Source organism: Myiozetetes cayanensis, unplaced genomic scaffold (assembly GCF_022539395.1).
Source record: "Myiozetetes cayanensis isolate MyiCay16 unplaced genomic scaffold, myiCay2020 scf1, whole genome shotgun sequence".
NCBI lineage: Eukaryota > Metazoa > Chordata > Aves > Passeriformes > Tyrannidae > Myiozetetes > Myiozetetes cayanensis.
The window spans coordinates 145,338,919-145,358,755 of record NW_026086604.1 but is presented as its reverse complement, the minus strand read 5'-3'; the positions used below and the strand labels follow the sequence as shown (position 1 = coordinate 145,358,755).

Sequence of the window (19,837 nt, the reverse complement as noted above, 5' to 3'; positions counted from 1 at the left end):
GTAAACAAAGCTGACAAAATCTCCACATGGTTTTGGAAATCAAAGGGTACCAGATCCTTCCATCACGATGGACGTTTTTAAAGGGATGCACACATGACAGTGAGAAGACTGTGGTTCCTTGGCAGGTTAATGTGCATTCCTAGAAATACAAAAATAAAAGAGTGGTAGAAGTCTTACACCAGTATTTCTTCAAAGGAGCTTTCATGTGGGAGATTTACTGAGTCTTATTCTATCTGACACTAGTCAGTGAACATATGCAGCTTTGGTGAGCTGGAAAAAAAAGAGCTCATCTATAAATTCTTGTGCTCCAGACACCAGTCCTCAGAGGCCAGCCCTAATAAACCCATCACCACAGCAATACTATAATTCAGTGGTGCCTCACTCCTGGCCCTTCAGAGCCCTGCATTTGAGCCTTTTCTCAGGCACTCCTGCAGCAAGCACGTGGTGCATCAGCCACCCTGTGGAAACTGCTTTAATGCTAATGTGGGGCACATCAGAGAAACCCAGACAGCCCAGCGGAGAAGGAAATGTCTCCTTCTCTGCCCCCAGAGAAGAGCTCAGGCTCGAAAAGCAGACAATCAAAACATCCAGACAATATCCTACTAGCACCATATAATACCTTGTCAGAAGCCAAGATATTATCTAGAAATGTTCTACCATGGGCTATGAGCTGGGAAATGTAAGCCTTAATCTCCCTCATCTGAGAAAGAAACTGACCCTGAGCCTCCCACTTCACAGGCAAATAAAGCCACAAAGCTACAGGAGACATCAGTCTTCTCACTCTGATAAAGCAAACAAGCCACTTAAGAGATTGTCACCAAAACTGAGCAAAGCTAAAAGACCTCTCTGACTCTCTTCTCTGTGTGGTTAACCTGGATGTCAAACCAGTAACCAGGCAGGACTAAAGACTAATGATGATGGTAATGCTGCTTAAACTAGCAGGCATTGTTTAACTTGCATTAATTAGTCCTTCTGCACCTCTCTACAGCCATGCTCAATGACAGAGCAACTGCTGACAGTGGAGGCCTGAGAGAAGTATTATATGTTTTATCACTGTACCTTGGGACCCAGAATAATAAGCACATAAAAAAAGATAGATGTGTATTTCTAATGCCACCTTTTAAAGCAATTGCTTAAAAGAAGCCTGCTTTAGAAACTCGGAAATGTAATTCTTGACCTTCCTGAGTAATCATGCTAATATTGAGAGAAGTTGTAATTACTCAGTTGTGAACAAAAAAAAGGTACTGTTCGTACTCACGAAGGAAGCACTTGAATATAAAAGGGAGAGCAAAGGAGGAACGTGTCCATTCCCTGACCACTCTGGAGGTGAGTTATGGCACGGGGTTCTCACTCTCACTGCAGAGATGTAGCAGGGACAGGAAGAGTGCTCCATGTGCTGCTGTAATGTGAGGAATATGAATCAGAGTCACTCGGCTCCAGCAGGGACATAATCCAGCTCCCGCTCAACAAAGAGATGCTCTACTCCCTACAATTCCTGGCTTATTCCCTAGGCCCATTACAACTTCTGCAAGAAGGGAAGAAGGGCTTCAGTCACTTTCATTAAACAATCTGCTTTATTCCCAGGAGAAATGTTATCCTGAGGGAAAGATATCGGCACCACAGAACTGTGCAGTAAAGTATTCCCACTTGCACAGGGTGATTTAGGATGTTCATTCAAATTCTGCAACTTTCACACATCTTTGCAGAAAGATCTCCTGGTTTGTATTTTCTCTTAAGATTTTCTCAGGTAGAGGCTCCTTAATCTGGACTAACACATTTGAAGTGGAAGAATAGCAACAGAGCAAGACAGTCACCTTTTCTGCTTGAGAACCCCAAGAAAGAAATTGGTTACTGGCAGTGTAAGGAAAAAAGTGACCTTCCTGCCCTGTTGGGAGCAGAACACAACAAATAGAATTCCACAGCCATGACATCTGGAAGAGGAAAGGAAAACAGAATAACCCCAAGCTGGTGTGCAGATGATCTGACTCTGCTTTTTGAAGCAGAAAGGAGATGTGTGAAAATTCCCATGTTTGTTCCCTTGTTTCCCTTATTTTCAGAACTGATTTCAAGTAAAACACTGTGCAATGGTGTCTGTATCACATAAGACCTCTGTGCTTTCCACAGTCTATAAAACCCAACCATATCAACCGAATCACAGCAGATACTCCATAGCGTCATGTAACAAGAATTTCCCTTCTCAGAGGATCCCAGGGAGCCTTTAAAGACTTTAATCAGCCTCCTCCACATATTAAAAAAAGACAAGTTAGAGATGAACAGAAAGATAGTCTCGAAAGATTTAAGCAGGAGAAGTTGAGGAATTAAGATACTGTGCTAGACAGGTATGCAGAGGCTGGCATGCCATACACATGGAATCAAAGCTGACAGAGATGGGTAGAGTGACTCATTTATACAAGGGACTTTGTCATCCAGCTCTTCCAAAACAGCAAGCATGGTCTGAAAAGTACCTAAGAAAAATGGAAGCCACAAACACACAGAGCAATATGATGCTTTTTTAATCAGGTTTTCAATCACAATGTAATTTTTTTCCCCACCAACACAGTCAAACACAGACATTTAAAAATTATTTGTCTACAAAGACGAATGAAATGATTTAAACAACTCCAGTAAATTCTGAGCAAATCTTTCCTGATCTTCTCCTTGGGAGTCCACTCAGCCAACATAAATTTTGTTTGCTTCTATTTCGCAAGACAAGAAGAGGTTGGGTTGTAGATAACCTTCTGTTCAAGCTCAGCATATCTTTTCAGAAGCGGACGATAGAGCTAAAAAAGGAAAAAAGAAATAAATATGTCTTGTTGAAAAATTAGATTTTTAAATCACACTGCAGTTAAAAACAAAATCTTCAGACCCGAAAAATGCAGCATCTTTGCAGGTACCTGAAGATTTGGGTTGGTTTTCCCCAGTTTGCTGAAGAAAATGCTGCAGAGTTTTCCTTCTTTACATGTCACAGTCCTTTTTACCATCACCTTTACAGCTTAATTTTATGGCACACACAGGTTGTTCATATTGTGGCTGTGTTCTTGCTATAATCAGAAGTCATTACTTCCAGAGGAAGCAGCTCAGCTAAAGTCACCTCTCCCAGTGTGATGTGCCCCCCTCCCCCCCAGTAATAGCTGTCCTGATCACCCAGGCAGAACTCCTGTCCTTGCCTCCCTCCACTGCCCCAGGATGGATCACTGCCTCTGTCCCCTCTTCCTCTGCCTCACTAATCACACAGTGCTGCCCTCCAGCACAGCCAAATTCCACCATCGGACAGGTCCTCCTTGGCCAGTATGCTGACCAGGGCCTTCTAAAATACACTCTGCACTTCACACTCCCTCTCCCACCCCTATCCTACTCCTGTATCTGTTTGAGCTGCTTCTCTCTTTCACATCTTTCACAGCCACAGCTTTTCCCATCCACTCTCAGCTCCCTGGCCAGGTTCTTCACTCCCTGATTGCAGGCCCAGGGGGACAAATGAAGACCCAGCTCCTGTACACAACTACACCAAGCATCTGAGAAGCTTTTTTTTTTTTTTTGCATTTCCCTAGTTAAAATTCTCCAGGAATTTTTAGATCCAGAATTCTTAGAACTGTAAAAAGAAGAATCAGGACTCAAATATATTCAAAACCCCAGACTCAAACACGCCCTGTGCTTTCAGATATGGGAGAGATCCATGACACAGCAGAAACCCTGAATAAATCCCTGCTACTGGCTCCAACCAAAACCTGTACTTCATCTAGATCTTGGAGATACACCTTTTTCCTTATCTCCTCTCTCTGGTTTTAATTGTACATCTAATTAAATCAATAGTTTGACAAGTCATATCAGAGCAGCTTCACTCATTTGCTGGCTGAAGCACAAAGAAGAGACTGCCAGGAGCCAGTGTAGAGTCTGGTACAGGCTCAGGCAGTCCTTAGCAGGATGCCATAAGGTCCTATCCCTGCCACAGTGAATCCCAGGGGCCGCCAGTCTGGTCTACAAGCCCTCTGCACTGATGTTACTCATAATCAGGGCAGCCTCGCTCCTGGCTCCAGGTTCAGAGGGGTTATAGAGCCATAATGAATCATACCCAGTAAACTGAGTTACTGCTTTCATCAGTAAGAGAGATCTAGCATTTAAATGCATTTCATCCTTTTCAGGACAGCCAACAACTGTGTATGTACATGCATGAAAAATTCAGGAGGAGAATGTTTCAGGCATAAACTATGAGGACATAGTAAGGGACAGGATTGTTCTTGTGCAGTTCTATGTACAGTCCTGCAGTAGCCTCAGTGTCTGTAACTATCATGCTTTACCAGATGAAAAAAACCCCACCACTCAGTTTTCTCGTCTAGCAAATAAAAAAAAAATAGTGTCTTTTTGTTTTGTCTTCCAACTGATGGCAAAATATCAGTTTATGAGTTTGCCTCTTCCTGCGTGATGGTTTCAGCCTGACCAGTGAAACCTGGATTTATCTTTTCATTCCCATTTCCACCTTCCACGATGGCCAGTCAGTGTGACTTAATGGACACATCCTGCAGAAGAAGCCTACTTTGATCAATTCATCCCTTTTACAAACCAGATGTTATAGATGTCAAATTACATTTCTACAACAGATTAAGTATATGAAGGGGAAAAAGAGAAGAAGCATCTACAGCAAGTGGAAAGAGACACTGTCCATTAGCCAAGGCATCAGCAGAATGGTTTTTAAACCCATTTCACAGTGGCTGAGTCATACAGTGTCTTTTACTGATTAAAACAGAGAAACTCCTGCCTCTGCAACAGACTCATTTGGTGACCCTGGGCCAGGCATTTAACATGTGTGTGCCCCGAACTCCTCTCCTCCACAGAACAGTGATACCGAGATCCATGGAGATTTATGCAGATTTATGGGGTTAGAAAATAAAACGCACCATGAAATGTCACATTACTCAGCATGGTATTTTTAACTAACTATATGAGGGCCTTGAGGGCTCAGAGAAGTACATATATATATTCTTTTCATGTTCCCAAAGAATATTATTGCTCCCATTCCTGCTAAATATGCACATCAGAGTAAACAAAACATCGAGCAGGCAACTATGGCTGTAGTGGGAGTATCAGTATGTCAAACAAACCCAGTTTCTCTATTCACTGAAGCATCCATAATGAAGAGTGGCTATTTCTTACTTTGCTATTCTGTAAATTTGATAAACCCTACGCATTTCTCAGCAAAGATTCAGCACAACAGAGCTGCACTGGTAAGTGAGCTCAAGCACTGAGAAAGCAGGCTCCATATTATTTATCCATCAGTAATTTTTACAAAATACACACAGTGCATTTAGCAGAAGGTTGGGAAGTATTATTGTTAATACATCACTCTAAATTAAAATGTGTCAAAATAAATGAACAACCACATTTAGTGATACAGTTTCTTTTCCTGTTTACTGGACTTAAGCACTTAGCTTGCTAATTGAGACAATTCAAGCATTTGCAATAAGCTTCTCAGCCATTACAGTAAATGAATGCTGCGTTATGGGCCATCAGAAAAAAAAAATGCAAACAAAAACTCCAGAATATTTCTTGTACTCTATTCCTGTTCATTGGGGTAAAAAGCTCAGAGGGATAAGAAAAGTCTTAAATTCCTCCTCCTCAGGGAATTTGGCTGTAATACCACCAGTACATCATGGCTGATAAGTGGAGCAGTACTACAAGCTTTTCACACCAGCTGAAGTTTGTGGCTAAAGCAGTGCAGCTCCCATGAAGCACAGACAAGAGGAGCCAAAAAGGCACCAGCCGAGAACATGCCCTGAGCGTGCACGCAGTTGTGTCTGTGAAAGATGCTTTTCCACATCTGTCACAACTGAAGTGGCTCCACAGAACCTCGGGCAACTGCTCCTGTGCAATTCCAGGAGCCTTTTTCCTGAGGCAATTATATAGATGCATTTTTATAATTGAGGTCCAAAGGGAATAAAGGGCTCTCAATGATGCATAAAAACGCGAGAACATAAATTCCCTCTCTGTCATAGCCTCAAACCTAATCTATCAAACCGTGATATTTAACAGAAGTAATTACATGTATCACAACATGAACCTTATTATTGTCCATAATTTAATTGTCCTTGCTATATTACAGCCCTTTCTCCGGCTTATCTCTGCAGCCTTCCCCCCCACAACATCAGCAGTACTCTGATTGTCTCGTTTACAAACACTAAACTTCTCTCCTGGGACAATTTGGTCACTCTCTGACAGTCCCACAAGTAAGTAAAGAAAATGCTAATGATAAATAATACATTATAACAGAGAATAACTTAACCTGCCCTCTCTGAAAAATGCATTCATACAATGTTACCTTGTTCTCCAGTCCAAATCCAATGCGTCATCCTTGTATTATAGCTCAGTACCAGCCTATGTACTCAACAGGGTTTTTACAGTTTACATTGTCCCTGACACCCTCTAAGAGCAAAACCACCTACAAATTATTACTACAAGCTACAATTCACATAGGTCCTCCTATATCCTGCAATGCTCCGCTAGCCAATCATCGGGCAATTCAAAATTTACAAATTACAAAGATGATGCTGATGATTATCTAATTTTAATCTACCCAGGTACATTTAATCTACCCTGAATGGAATAAAATTAATCAGTTTCTCACAAACACTTGCTGGTTTTGATAGGTTCCTTTTTTTTTTTAACCAAACTCAAATTACTCAAAGAGATTTGCTTAAGAAATAATGAGTCACTTTATTTTTCAAATCATAGCAGTTGTTCACCTTTCTTAACGCAGAAAGAATATTCATAAAGCAGATAGAATACAACAGTGTTCTGAAATACTCTGAAGAGTTCTCCAAGGAACCACTCCTCAGACAGTTACTTTATGCACTTCAGATATCCATTCTTCAAGCCTATCTTAATCAGTTTAAGAGGTAAAAAAATATTATTGGCTACATAAATCACCTTAATCAAACTCCCACCAATACTTATTATATTTTTGAGGTTGCATTATTATTACCTCCTTTGAACTAAATTACCAACCTGAAGCTATTCTAGAAACCCCACCCCCACCCCTACCCCCAAAACCTAACTCAACAAAACATGATTATTTTAAATCAAACCTTCCTGGGTAATAGGGTCACTTCTATAAGTCCACCTACTTACAAGGCAGTTCACCAAAGTCAAGAGGACCTGTTAGTTTTACATTTTCCCTACTTGAATTTTTGCAGGATTAATACATCTCAGCAGAGTCAATAATGCAGTCAAAAATCACGCATCCAGAGGCAGTGAACTGCTCTGTGCCTTCTCCCTTACAAAACCCCACAGGACAACATCACAGCCAACCCGACACTACATCAAGGCACACAGTTTGTATAAACACAAGTGACCAACTCCCAGATAATCATGTTCCCTCTCATGTTGTTTTTTTGGAGTTTTTTTTGCTTAATTAACCAACTAGCCAACCATCTCTGCTTTAATAGATTACTAAAATAGATCTGAATTTTAACACTGGAATAACAGATTCTTTCAGTCTGCTATCATATATTTATTGCTCTAGAATCTCCTGGTTATTTTTGTCATGCTTAGTGGTTCTGATTAATCTTTCCAATTAGGGGGGAGAGAGGAGGCTTCAAAGAGGTGAGATTACTCTAACTTTTGCAGTTCTGAAAACAAGGAAGAAGGATTCATCGAGTTAACCCACAGATGACTTGAGCTGCCCTGGTTGAGCAAGTGACCAAGGACTCTCACCATGGTGGTTATTCCCAGAACACCTTATGACCCATTTGGATATCGACAGAATTAGAAACAAGCTCAAGTTAACACAAAAATACTGGGAAATATGGTTCAGCTAAGAGATGTGGGGTCATCACCACAGAGAGGGATTTATCCTCTTTGAAATGGTCTCTTCAAGGCAGGATGGTCTGCTACAGGACAAAGTCACACTTTTGCCAGACAAGTTGGAACTTTTGAGACTTCAGTTTCCACTAACTACTAATTCATCTCCCATCACAAGCTCTATGTTCCCCATCTTGTGACTTTATTCTATTTTACCAGCCCATCAGTTTAATTGAACCAGAAGAGCTGCTTTGTGTGCCCTGCCCTTACTTTTTAAAATCACATTCATTATCACAAATGATCCCTCAGCAATCAAAGAAACACTTTTTTGCATTTTTGGTTCCTGGAAACCCCTACTGGGTGAATAAGCCTTGGCAATGAAGAAGCAGCTACATCAAACTGTCGCATTTGACCTCCATCTATGGGAGGTTTTCCTCTCTCCGATGATCTAACACATGTTGTCTCCAACCTATACCAGGAAGAAAGGATGAAGCCAGAGCAGATTGCTGTGTTATGACCTGTTTTTTCTCCACCCTGCCAAGATCTAGCTGTAGCCATCCAAAAAATGTATAGAAGTGGTCGGGGGAATTTCACATTGGTGAGCCAGACTCTTTCAGAAGAGCACCTCAGCAAGACAGAACTTATCCTCAGGATGACTTTGAAGTTTATAAAAAGAACCGTCATTTAAGTGAAAGGTTCTAACCTCAACAGAACGAAATTGGATGGACAGGGAGATGCAGCTCTGTAAAAAACCAGAATCAGACTGACTCATTGCATTATGAATTTTTACTTCACTTTTCATGCTAACACACTGTATTACCGACAGGCCCTCTGGCTTTCTGCAGTTTCACAGCCACGAAACTAGCCAGGGAATCCACCATCAACTGCAAAAATTGTAAGACAGGAAGGCAAAAGAAATGGTGTGGAATATGTAATTGCAAGAAGCTGTTTTTAATGGAATGAAGCTGGAAAACTAAAATAAAGAGCAGAAATGGTTATTCCTTCACATGCTGTTTGGCCACTACCTTCCCTATCCTTCACTCCTATCTACTGGGGCAACAATTCACTGCTGTACACCATTTGAAACCAACAATAAGATGTGCTGTGAGAGCCAGGTCTAACCATGTGGAAAAAGAGAAGAAAAGTATAGAGAGGGAGATAATTAACTCTTTTAGCTTCCAGGCCATTTTATGCAGACAGTAAAACAGAAACAGGTAGGTGAATTCCCCAGTGATCTTTCCAGTCAGGTTTGCTCGGTCCCTGCAGGGGTACAAGGTGCTTGCAAGGCCCCTGTGAGTGACAGGTGTATTCCCTGCCCTTGAGTTTTATAGCTGAAGCAGCACCAGGGGGTCAAAAGCAGGTCTCTGAGCACTCCCCACCTCTACCCAAGCCAGCCTGGCAGCTTTTCAGCACACAGCATTTTGGGGGGGAACAGGTCAGCAACGTGAGGTTGAATCAGACACCAGGGATCTGCTCCTGAAGTGTGTTCCCTGCAGAGAGCCTCGGCTGCAACACACGCAGCACAGGCCACCGCTGTTAATTATTTTATCTTTTAAAATGAGGGGGGAAGGTTGAGTAAATGAGATCAGATCAATCAAGTTTAAATTATTCAATGTCTTAATATTTCTGAAGGGGACTTCTATTCGATTACCGAGCTCCTCCATCTCAGTTAATAATTAAATAATATGCTGGCAGGCACAATGCAGCATGATCATTTCTATTATTACTCATGATGATATCTGGTGCTCTACTACACATGTAGCTGGGAGTTAGTAGTTTTGGCAGATCATTAATTTCCCAGTTTAAATAAAAGCTTTAAAACCTTGTTGCCTGTAGTTAGGGCACATCCAAATCTCATAAATGGTAGAGCGAGCAAGGCTGTGCTGATGCAAACGAAGTTTTTGTACAGCTGAAGACAGTTAGATTCACCTTTGTTATTTAAACTTGTGTTCCCTAGGAATCTTGGTCTATTTGTATTGTCTATTTATTACTGCACATTGTATTTCAAAAGCTGCTGTAAACTAAAGCCTTTGGCACCTGACAGTGAGAGGTACAGGGTTGTACTGGAGAGCCTGAGACAATGAGTCCTTCCTTGGTTTTACAAGGGCTGGAATCAGACAGATAACAGCAAAGACTGTCTCTTTTGCTTTATCTGCTGGGCCATAGAGCACAAACTGCACCTTTAGATGTAGCTGAAATTCACAGGATGGGCACAGCACCAGAGACCTGTGCCTGCTGAATCCTCCCAGTTGGCACATTTTCTAAGCGGGAGCTACAAGTGAATATATACAATTACTGACCCCTGTTTGTGATCAGACAGGAAGGATCTTTGGGGATGTTTCCCAAGAGGCCAGAAAGCACCACCATCACCCCTTTTTCCATGCTGCTTGCTGCAAACAGGACTGTTTTGACAATATTATCAGTTACTACCTGACTGACCTGTATCCAAATTCAACCTACTTTATATCTTTTTCTGTCCCTTAAGGAATAGATTTTGCTCTTTGATCACACTCTGTTAGGAACATTCACTCTCACAGACCTGGGTGGAGGGCATCAGATTACTGCACCATTACAACACTAAAGATCTCCCAAAATCAAATCTGTCTTTACAACAAGGAATAGGAAATGTGTAACCAGATGTTTGGGGGATTTCTTAAATTAATCTATTTTACTAGAAGAATTAGTAAACCAGTGCATTTTGAAGCAGACAGGAAATGAAAATAAAAATGGTATCCCCCAGCTTGCTCACCTCCTCAGCCCCAACTGTGGGTGTAACAGCCAACCTGGGCTCTGGTGCTGATTTCACGACATCAGCCAAGGACACATTCCTCTCAGCTACAAGTCCTGCAATGAGAATCACAATCTTGATCAATGCAAAGAAAAAAAAAATAAATAAAAAAACACGATGAGGGATGTGCCTTGACTCCCTGGCAAATTAATACATTATATTGATCTTCCCTGGTCAGGTCAGCATTCAGGATTGAAGGATAAATGGCAGAGGATCTTACATTCCTGTGCACTAGCCTGGGAAGGGGGGACTCTGTGATTGAGTTTTTGCCAATCACTTAATTTGTACCCTGGGGAATAGGTAAGCAGCAGAAATGCTGCTCAACAATATCAGTAATTATTTATGGCTAAAACAATACAGTAAACAGCAGCAAAAATATGTGGAAGCAAAGGATTCAAGGACAAAATGTGACTAAACACAAAAAGGAAAAGGAGAGAAAACATTTTCAAGAAAATATGCTACAAATTATGAAATATATTTATATATAAGGAAGCAGAATAATAGGGGAGTTCTGCTACTACACCATTTTGCTTTGCAAGTGAACCACAGCATTTCAAGAGCTCCTTGTACACCTGCTAAGAACCCCAGGCTAACTGTGAAACACCTCACTTACAGATGTACATTGCAATATTATTAAAGAGCCCTTGCCATCAGTATTTCATTTATATTAGCAAGTCTTCACTTTTCCTCAATTTCTTTGCCTTGCCAGGAGTGAGTCAGCTGAAAGCATCAATCAAAAATGCCATTTAGAAACACACACACAGCAAGCCCCTGGGGCTTGGCTGGCAGAGGACCTGAGTCCCTCATTCAGCATGGCATCCCAAATCTTCACTCAAACACTCTGTCAGCCAATCCTCCACATTTCACATGCCAGACTGGCAGAGAGGGAAGACACAGCTCCCATACATACAAAATATCTGAACAAACTTTAATGATGGCTCCTCTTTCCACACGCACCCACAGACGAGGAAATTCGCCTGCAGCATTAAGTGCTTGGGAAGATTCTGGTGGCTTCTGAGGCAGTAGGGCAAAGTTTGAGTACAGAGAAAAACAGTTTGGAAACTTGACCCCCCGAGGTGTAAAAATGGTCCAATCGTGGCTTCAAACATACTGATAATTGAACAGTGCTGTTTCCACTCTCCTGAAATGGTTACTCTGCCTGACAGAACCCTCGTGTTTGTGCTGGAAATAAAAAGGAGGGCATGCCGTGTGCATTAAACACACCAACTCAAGTTTTGGCTGTGCAATTTTCTGTGCTGTTTTCAAATGCAAGAGAGTGTGTAGTCTTCAGATGCTATAATGTGACAGCAGAATTTGATGCTAAAATTAAAACTTGGCTGATTTCTTCTGATGGCTGATGTTATCTTTTCCATACTTGTTGCAATCCCATAATCTTACATGAACTTGTAGAGAAGTTACCCATGTCTTAAGGACCAAATCCTAAAGCTTCTAGTTAGAAAAACTGAGGCTAAAAAAAGTTGACCTAAATAAGGACTTCAGAATTTTATACACAAATTCCTTGAATTGTTTAGCTGTAAGATATTAGAAATTGTTTTAAAATACATGAATAAAATTTCATGCCTGGGATTCAAGTCTTAAACAACTGATGGCTCACCCTTAACACAAACCTGCATGCATTAATAGATGTAAGTTAATTAACACTGTAAATCTGAGGCTTGGACTGTTGCATTACAGTGAGTGATGCAGTACAACATGCACAACGGTTAACCTAAGAGTATCCTAAGATTTATTCTCCCACAAAAGAAAGTGCATGGAGCCCAGGACACCTTGCATGTCCTTCAACCTGATGTTTAAAAGCTGGAAGATAAATACAAGTTAAATAGCATCTACTTGGCCAGCAGTATCACAGGTTCTGTTGTCCCTGCCATCACTGATCTTCCATCCTAGGATCTACCTTTTGTTTGGATTGAGCATCTCAGCAATCCAGTTTACAGCCCAGCCCACAAACTGGGGCAGCAGGTTATACCAGCACCTTCACTTGGTTGTGTTCTTCCATGGGTGTGCAACTCAACACATTAAGATCCCAAACTTTCCCTGGACAGTGTCAACACTTTCAATATCCTATCCCTTGGTTGAGAAGCAGCCACCAGACTTGTAATTATAATGTAAACATTATTCTTGGGCCTAATCCAAGCGCATTAAGGGCAAAAAACCCTCTATGACCGGAGTGACCTCCCAGTCAGAAGCACACAGATTTACTCTCCCCTCATTTTCAGTAGCATTAATCCCAAGCATTAACCAACTGAAATCAAATTCCCTGACTGCTCACAAGTATCCCCTTGCAGCCTTACCATGAATTGCTCTGTAAGCACTTCCCAAGCAAGCAGAGTTGGCAGTATCCATGGTGTACACCGGCGCGTTGAACACATCCGACAGGACCTGAGGAGTATCAAAGCATTGTCCAGAGAAGACAAGGGATAAGCAAACCCCTGTCACTGCTTAGGAAAACAAGGAACTTTCATAACCCCCAGCCAAGCACTCAGGAACCCATGGAAAGAAGCACCGCAGGCAACAACGAGCCCTGAACTTGGCACACAGCAGGGTATTGGCAATTCTGAGCTAGAGGGGTACCTGCAGCCAGGAGATGAAGTCTCATTTCTCTCCAGATCTCTCGATTACAAGTTCAGAGGGGCCTGAGTTCAAGCACCATCTCCCTCAAAAGCCTGCACAATCAGCCCATGCCAAAGGTTTGCATCAGGGCAAGGAGACCTGGTCAGGAACCCACAACTGGAGATTGGTTTTTTCCATTGCATTTATGGTTGATTCAAGTCAGGAGGAAGGAGAGAAGAACCAGTTATGGCTCCTCAGTTCTAAACTTAGATAAAAATAAAGCTCCAGCAATATGAAGGCCTACTAAGGTTGTCTTCTTCATCTCCACCATTCTCATCATATCAGGATTAGCAGCAAGAATGACAGAGGAGCTGGTTACACAGTCTCTATATTTACCAGGAGTTTTCCTGTATTTAAGGCAACCTTAGCTATGAAGATATATTGAGACACTTCTTAACTTGGCTTGAGCAGTATAAATAAAATTTTACAGGCAAAGAATTTGTTATGGTATCCAACAGATAATAAAGTTATTCGACCACACATCGTTCTGCACTGAAACCAACACCAGGCATCTCACATCCACTGAGAACATGTGCTCTTTCCTACAGTGTAGGTTTAGGAAAACAATACAGAAGGGGGAAAATTAAGACATATTTGGAGAGGGACATGAGAGGTTCAATAGCTCCTTTCCAAAAACACTGTCAACAAATGCTTTCCATTTTGGTTTCATCACTTCCAGGACTGCAGGTGCCTCTCAGGCTGAGCAGCACAAAATGCAGGCAACAATTCTGATATAACTTACGTTGGTTTTATTACTTTTGCCAAAGGGAAAAGTGTCTCACCCAACTTACATCCATGCAGTCAAAAATAAGGCCAGAATGTCCAGAAATCCAAACCACTTGGATTAGTGCAAGACAACCCTGATCCTGGAATTTACAACCCTGCCTGATTGACAGGCCCCAGGGCTTCATAAAAGATGACTAAGAAATTCAATCCACATCAGCTACAGAAAAACGTCGTATATGTAATTTCTAAAGGATTTTTCTTCTTTCTCTGAAAGTTTGTGGAGAATCTGCAAATCAAAACCCTTGAAAATCACTGATTTTCATAATTTTAAACAAAAGTGGCTGATTGCTAACTAGAATCCAATAAAGCCTGAGTTTATACACTTAAAATGCTTCTTCTAGTAAGACAGACAAGTCAGTATTGCCTAATAATTTACTTGAAAGAAGCAAGCACTGAGCAACACATGAGCTTCAATGCTAGAGGAAAAATGAAAAATTAATCATAGTATCTATTAAAAAGCCCTCTGGAAATTATAAGGTCACAGAGCACTGGTTCCACTGCCTGTCCTGCCAGCCAATAATACGATGTTGTTTCAACACATTCCCCATCTGCTTCTTCATCTCATCTCCAATAGGTATTTCTTGTCTTAAGCTTGAATTGTGCAACACTGTGGACAATAAGGAATTTTTTTTTCTCTTGCATCTCTGCAGAGCCTCATAAAATGCAGCCCTGCTCTATATTGAATGCTAATAAGTGCTGTAATGCTACAAATAACAACTCATTTTTGTGCCACGTGATTATAAAATTAAAATTACTCAAAGTTCATATATTTGGTAAGTCATTTGAAACTGTAGTATTTCTCATGAATAATTTTAAAAGAAACAGTTAGAGGTTTTACTGCTTGAAAATATTTCACTGTGTTTCATGTGGTCATTAATCAAGCACCACATATGTTATAAAAAGCTTCCCAGAACTGTGGAGAAAGCTGCCCTACTAAATTTTTTTAACAGATTTTCCTACATTGCCTCCTTTGCGGTGTAAAATATAGGAGTTACAGAACGTTGATTAATTAAATGATAGTCTTTTGTAGCCCTGGAACAAATTATCCAAAATTGACCATGATAAGGGTGGAAGTTGTTATTCTTCATGCAACCTATATGGTTTCTGAGGTTTTGATTAAATTAAAAAGAAAGATCCAATTAAAGAGTGATTGAATTAAGTGAATGACACTGTATTGATCATATTATTTTAAGACACTTCTAATGAGTTTTAAAACCAGCTGAATAGTTATACGTGAAGAGCAAGCACCCCATCCACCACTCTCCCATCTCCATGATTTTTTCAGCTCTGTATGCTACCAAATTATATGTTATAAGAGCATTCAGTTCTCTGCCTTCATTCCACAGCAAGGAGATCCTCCTGGCACCTAACATGGAAATAAGTCTTTAAAAACAAACTCATCTATGAATCCAATCTCTTTCCTGATGTATTCTTAGCAGAATTACCCCTGTAAGGACCAATGTTTTAAGCAATTAACCTATCAGTTAATTTTCCAGTGTCAAGTTACTAGGCAAAATAACCAAAGCAGATGAAGCAAAGTGACATCTGCAGGCAAAACATGCCAAATTTGCTGTTCCCCAATCAGCTGTACAACCAACGTTTATACAAATATCTGGTTTACATGCCTTAGGAGAAAGAGCTTTTTGCTCTTCTAACTCCATTTACTCCAGCTCAGGTTTTGTAGAGCAAAGAACCTTCCTTTCCTATGGTTGGAATTGTCAAAGAGCGTGGTGTGCAGTTAAGGCTGGCCTCTACTCTCTCGAGATGATGGAAAGGGATTGGCATCTCCAGAAAACAATCCACCCTGTGTCAGTCGTCGGTGACAAGACTTTGCCCAAGACAAGTGCCTTTTGGTGTCTGTGTCCCCTCCACGTCAGTGTTGGAGCCTGTAGTTAAAGGGGAGCTTGTCAAGGCATTCAGTGGAGTCCAGAGAGCTCTTTGGCTCACCCAGAGAGAGACATTTACATTTCTTAAGTTAAAACATCATCCGGTTTCCTTTGCGCTGTAACTGACGGGATCTCCCCCGACTATTACAGGGCTGACAGATCATAAACAGACATCACATCACAGATGACTGGATTTGGGTGAGGTGAATCCCAACCCAGATGTCTAGCTCTGTGCTAGCAAAAGCCCAGGTGAGAGACCTCTCACCATTTGTGAGCAAGGCTTTGCCAAATCTCAGGGGGGCAGAAACTGAGAGCACACTGTACTCAGTTCTAGAGAAGATGGATGAAGGATCTCATCCAGGCTGGATGTGCAGCAACAGCAGAAGAGGAGGAAGGTGGAGAGAGAGAGGACAGACTGTACAGAAGTGTAGCCTCCACCCAGTACATGACATGATGCTAATAAGTAACAGAAGGGCAGGGATTTGGGGTTTGTAAGGGGGGGGTGTTATTTGTTTGGGGTTGGGGTTTTTGAGTCTCCAATGCCAGCATAATCCCCCTTCATCATAAAGCAATCCATGATCTAACTTTGACCTGAATGACAAAAACTTTAAAAATCTCAGGTATTACATACGGAATTTCTCTTGATTTCTTTGGCAATTGATTTGATGCAAGTGATGAGACTTGGAAAACACCAGTGCTACAGATATACATTCAAAAAACTAGTCAAGCATGAAAAAACCTTTAAGTTCAGTATAATATTAGCATTGGTCTATAGGTTTCCATACTAAACCTCAAGAAAAGCCTCAAAGACCTGCAGCAGATTCACAATCCCTTATCCACACCTTCCTACGCAGCTGCAGTGATTTGGATTCAGTGCAGCAAAAATAAAAATGAAAATGTAACTCCAAGTTCACTTCAAAGAATTTAATTTTCTACTTACCTGCAAGATTGGTTTATTGTGGGATGCACCACCAGTAGCCAAAATCCTAGTTCTAGGCACTGCAATGCAATAAAAAATACAAGTCAGACTGAAAGTGCATATGGTCAAGATTTGTACTTCTGAACCAAGCAATGAGAACACAGAGGTGTGAGTCAGGGTTGCCTCTCTGTACCTCTAATTTACCTTCTGTAAAAAAAGAGATAACACTAATTACCCACCTGTCCAAGACTCATTAGAACACTTCCTTAGAAGAGGCAACATAAATATTGCAGATCTATTATTATTATGGTGCTTTCAGAGTCAGGGAGATTTGCAAAGGAGATACACAGTAAGAAAGGCAGAGTGTTATTATATTACAGCTCTGTTTGAGGTCAGATTTGTTTGGCTCATAGCAGTGTATATACAAACTGACAGATAACCTTTAAAATCAGCAGTATTTTCCAAACTTATCTCCTCGTGACGTTCACAGTCAGAGTTCACTGAAACCCAGGCAATCCCTCTGTGCTTCAATGACAAGGAAGTGTGTCAAAAGGTAATTAGAGGTGGTCCAAGTCACTTCAATAAAGTAAAAAAGTATCTGAATCTTCATCCAGTGTGAAACCACAGCTTTGGGGGTATTAAAAAAAATTATCCTGCGTTCCTTAGTCTTTAAAGAAACCCATCCTATCTTCTACACTCCTGTGCCTCATTTATTTGTGTGCATGCTCCTCTGCAGCACGGCATGCAACATGCCACACATCTATCCACAGCCACAATCCAGCATGGCATTATGAATATGAGTAGTCCAAACTATTCATTGAAGTTATTTAAAGGTTTAAAAAAAAAAAATAGATGCATAAATACTTTGATATCATAACATTTAAAAAACTAAACACTTTATTACCCTGATTTTTGACAATAGTAAGTGATACCATCATGTATACCCTCCCAAAAGGAAAATTTCACTGTGGTTATTGTTCTGTTATCTTAACTTCCTTTTTAATAAAAGTTAAAGATAATTTATTTCTCACAAGGCAAAGCTGGGCAACTTACACTGATGCCCTAAACACCTTATTGTCATTTATCATTTCAAGTATCTTAATGACAAAAGCCCTGAAGACAGAATTAGAAATAATCAGAAGATGCAGCTCACCCCACCATTTCCAGACCCACATCTGGGTGCTCAAGTGGAGTCTAAGACCCAGACAAAGCATTGCATGGGAGACCCTATTTTACTGATAAATTTAATTTTATTTTCCTCTTTGGAGGATATTCAGTGATGCACAAATTGGGTTTTAAAAGCCATTAGGATCTCTGTCAATGTCAGTAAACAAATAAAACAAACAGCAGAGTGATTCCTCAGGGAAAACAAGTTTCAATTATACCAACACAGAGTGACAGATTCCTGCCAAGATTATCACAACAACATAATAGCACAGAAACCAGTGAAAAATAACTAGTAAGCCTCTGTTCCTAGAAACCAAACCAAACTCTAAATGATTTGCCTGGTAGTCACAATTCTGTCTTGCTAAACCTCATTGTGAATATAAATTCTTGCAGAACTACCGTATCCAACATGAAAACACTACATTTCAGAGACAGCCAGCAAGACAGGATGAGAAACAAACATATTGGCTACACTTCCAGCAGCTAAAAACAAAGAATAAGGCACATTTGCCCTCCAGTGCCTCTGGAAAGGAGCCTAATCCACTGCTGGGCCCCCACCCTCAGGAGAGAATGGTGGACAACGTCAAAGTGGCAAAGGCAAACAGCAACCACCCCTGTGAGAACAGCAAACATCCTGTAGATCAACTGCTTCTCACACTTCCATCTGCATTCCAGATCTCTGTCTCAGGCCTTCTGCTCCTTCTGCAGCTTTCTGAACATTTTGGAGCTCTGTCAGTATGTACTGCTGTGTGCTTCCACTGGCACAGCATTCGATAAGGCAGGTACGGCTGATTTGTGCCTTCCAGCTGACTCCAACATCCCTGTAACAGGTGACACGTTTGCATCTGGAGTCGAGGAATGCATGGGAGACTTATTCCCTGCTAGGTCAGAACATTCAGGTTTTGGTTACGTTATCAATTTATGCCATAACTGTAATTCAAGCTATTTTTATATAAATAAGTTACCATCAGAAAAGTAAGTGTGAATTTACAGTGCATTAGCTATTCAATACAAACCACACAAAAATGTGCATTCACCCTGCTGTTAGTTAAGTTCTATGTCTTCCAAGAGCACAAAGCAGATCTCAAGTCTAAAAGTGTTTAACACGCTGATTATCTGCACCTTCACCTTAATCCAGACTAATTCTTTTGCAGCAAAATACTAAGAATTATTTCAGAATATAGATGACCTACTTGATAAAAGAAAGTAGCCTAATTTACGCTGTGAAGTTTCTAATGTTGGTCAGACACCTCAAGTTTTAAATTGGATCCACCTGTGAGTACAAACACGCACAGATACACAGTAAAAACAACCAAAAACACAATGCTGAAGCTACATGAAGGGCAAAACCATTCATTCTCCTCCACTTCAGATAATTAGGATGGCTCACTTCGCTGAAACACATCCCAGTAGGTAACAGCCTGGTGAACCTGAGCCATCACTGTCTGCACAGACTCTGACCCGCTGCACAGATGGGACTGATCCATCCAGGCCACATGGAACAGTGATCCCAGATGAACCTGGGGCTCTGCATGTGGCCAGAGCAGAGACAACAGCAGCCCTGGGTTGAGTTTCAGTCACTTCTTACAGACAAGGATTAGGTCCCAAAAGCTCTTACTTGAATTTGCTGAATTTTAGGTTTACCTCTTATTTCGGTCTCTCTCTGGAGAGTGAGGAAAATGCACTGATCACTGATTTCAGGGATTGTCTTTTTACTGCCAATATTGTGTGCTTTAGTGAACGGTGGACATTTGCTCTAAGATGTGTAATTGGATACATCTTATAAATAAATAAAGCAAGCCCATCATTTATGTATACAGGGGCATTAACAGAGACATCGTTCATCCATCACCAGCAGTGTTCTCAGCC

The 19,837-nt window shown here is 41.0% G+C and overlaps 1 protein-coding gene across 1 annotated transcript in view; it reads right to left on the bottom strand.

The window, feature by feature from the left end:
• Nucleotides 1-2,492: 2,492 nt before the first annotated feature.
• Nucleotides 2,493-19,837, bottom strand: part of XYLB (xylulokinase) — an 84,380-nt gene continuing 67,035 nt past the window's right edge. Inside the window, exons 16-19 of the mRNA XM_050322516.1 lie at nucleotides 16,823-16,881; nucleotides 12,892-12,979; nucleotides 10,541-10,635; nucleotides 2,493-2,780 (exon numbers count right to left, since the gene is read on the bottom strand). Of these exons, the coding sequence (XP_050178473.1) occupies nucleotides 2,697-2,780; nucleotides 10,541-10,635; nucleotides 12,892-12,979; nucleotides 16,823-16,881 (326 nt within the window). The 3' untranslated portion in view covers nucleotides 2,493-2,696. The remainder of the gene's footprint in view (nucleotides 2,781-10,540; nucleotides 10,636-12,891; nucleotides 12,980-16,822; nucleotides 16,882-19,837) is intronic.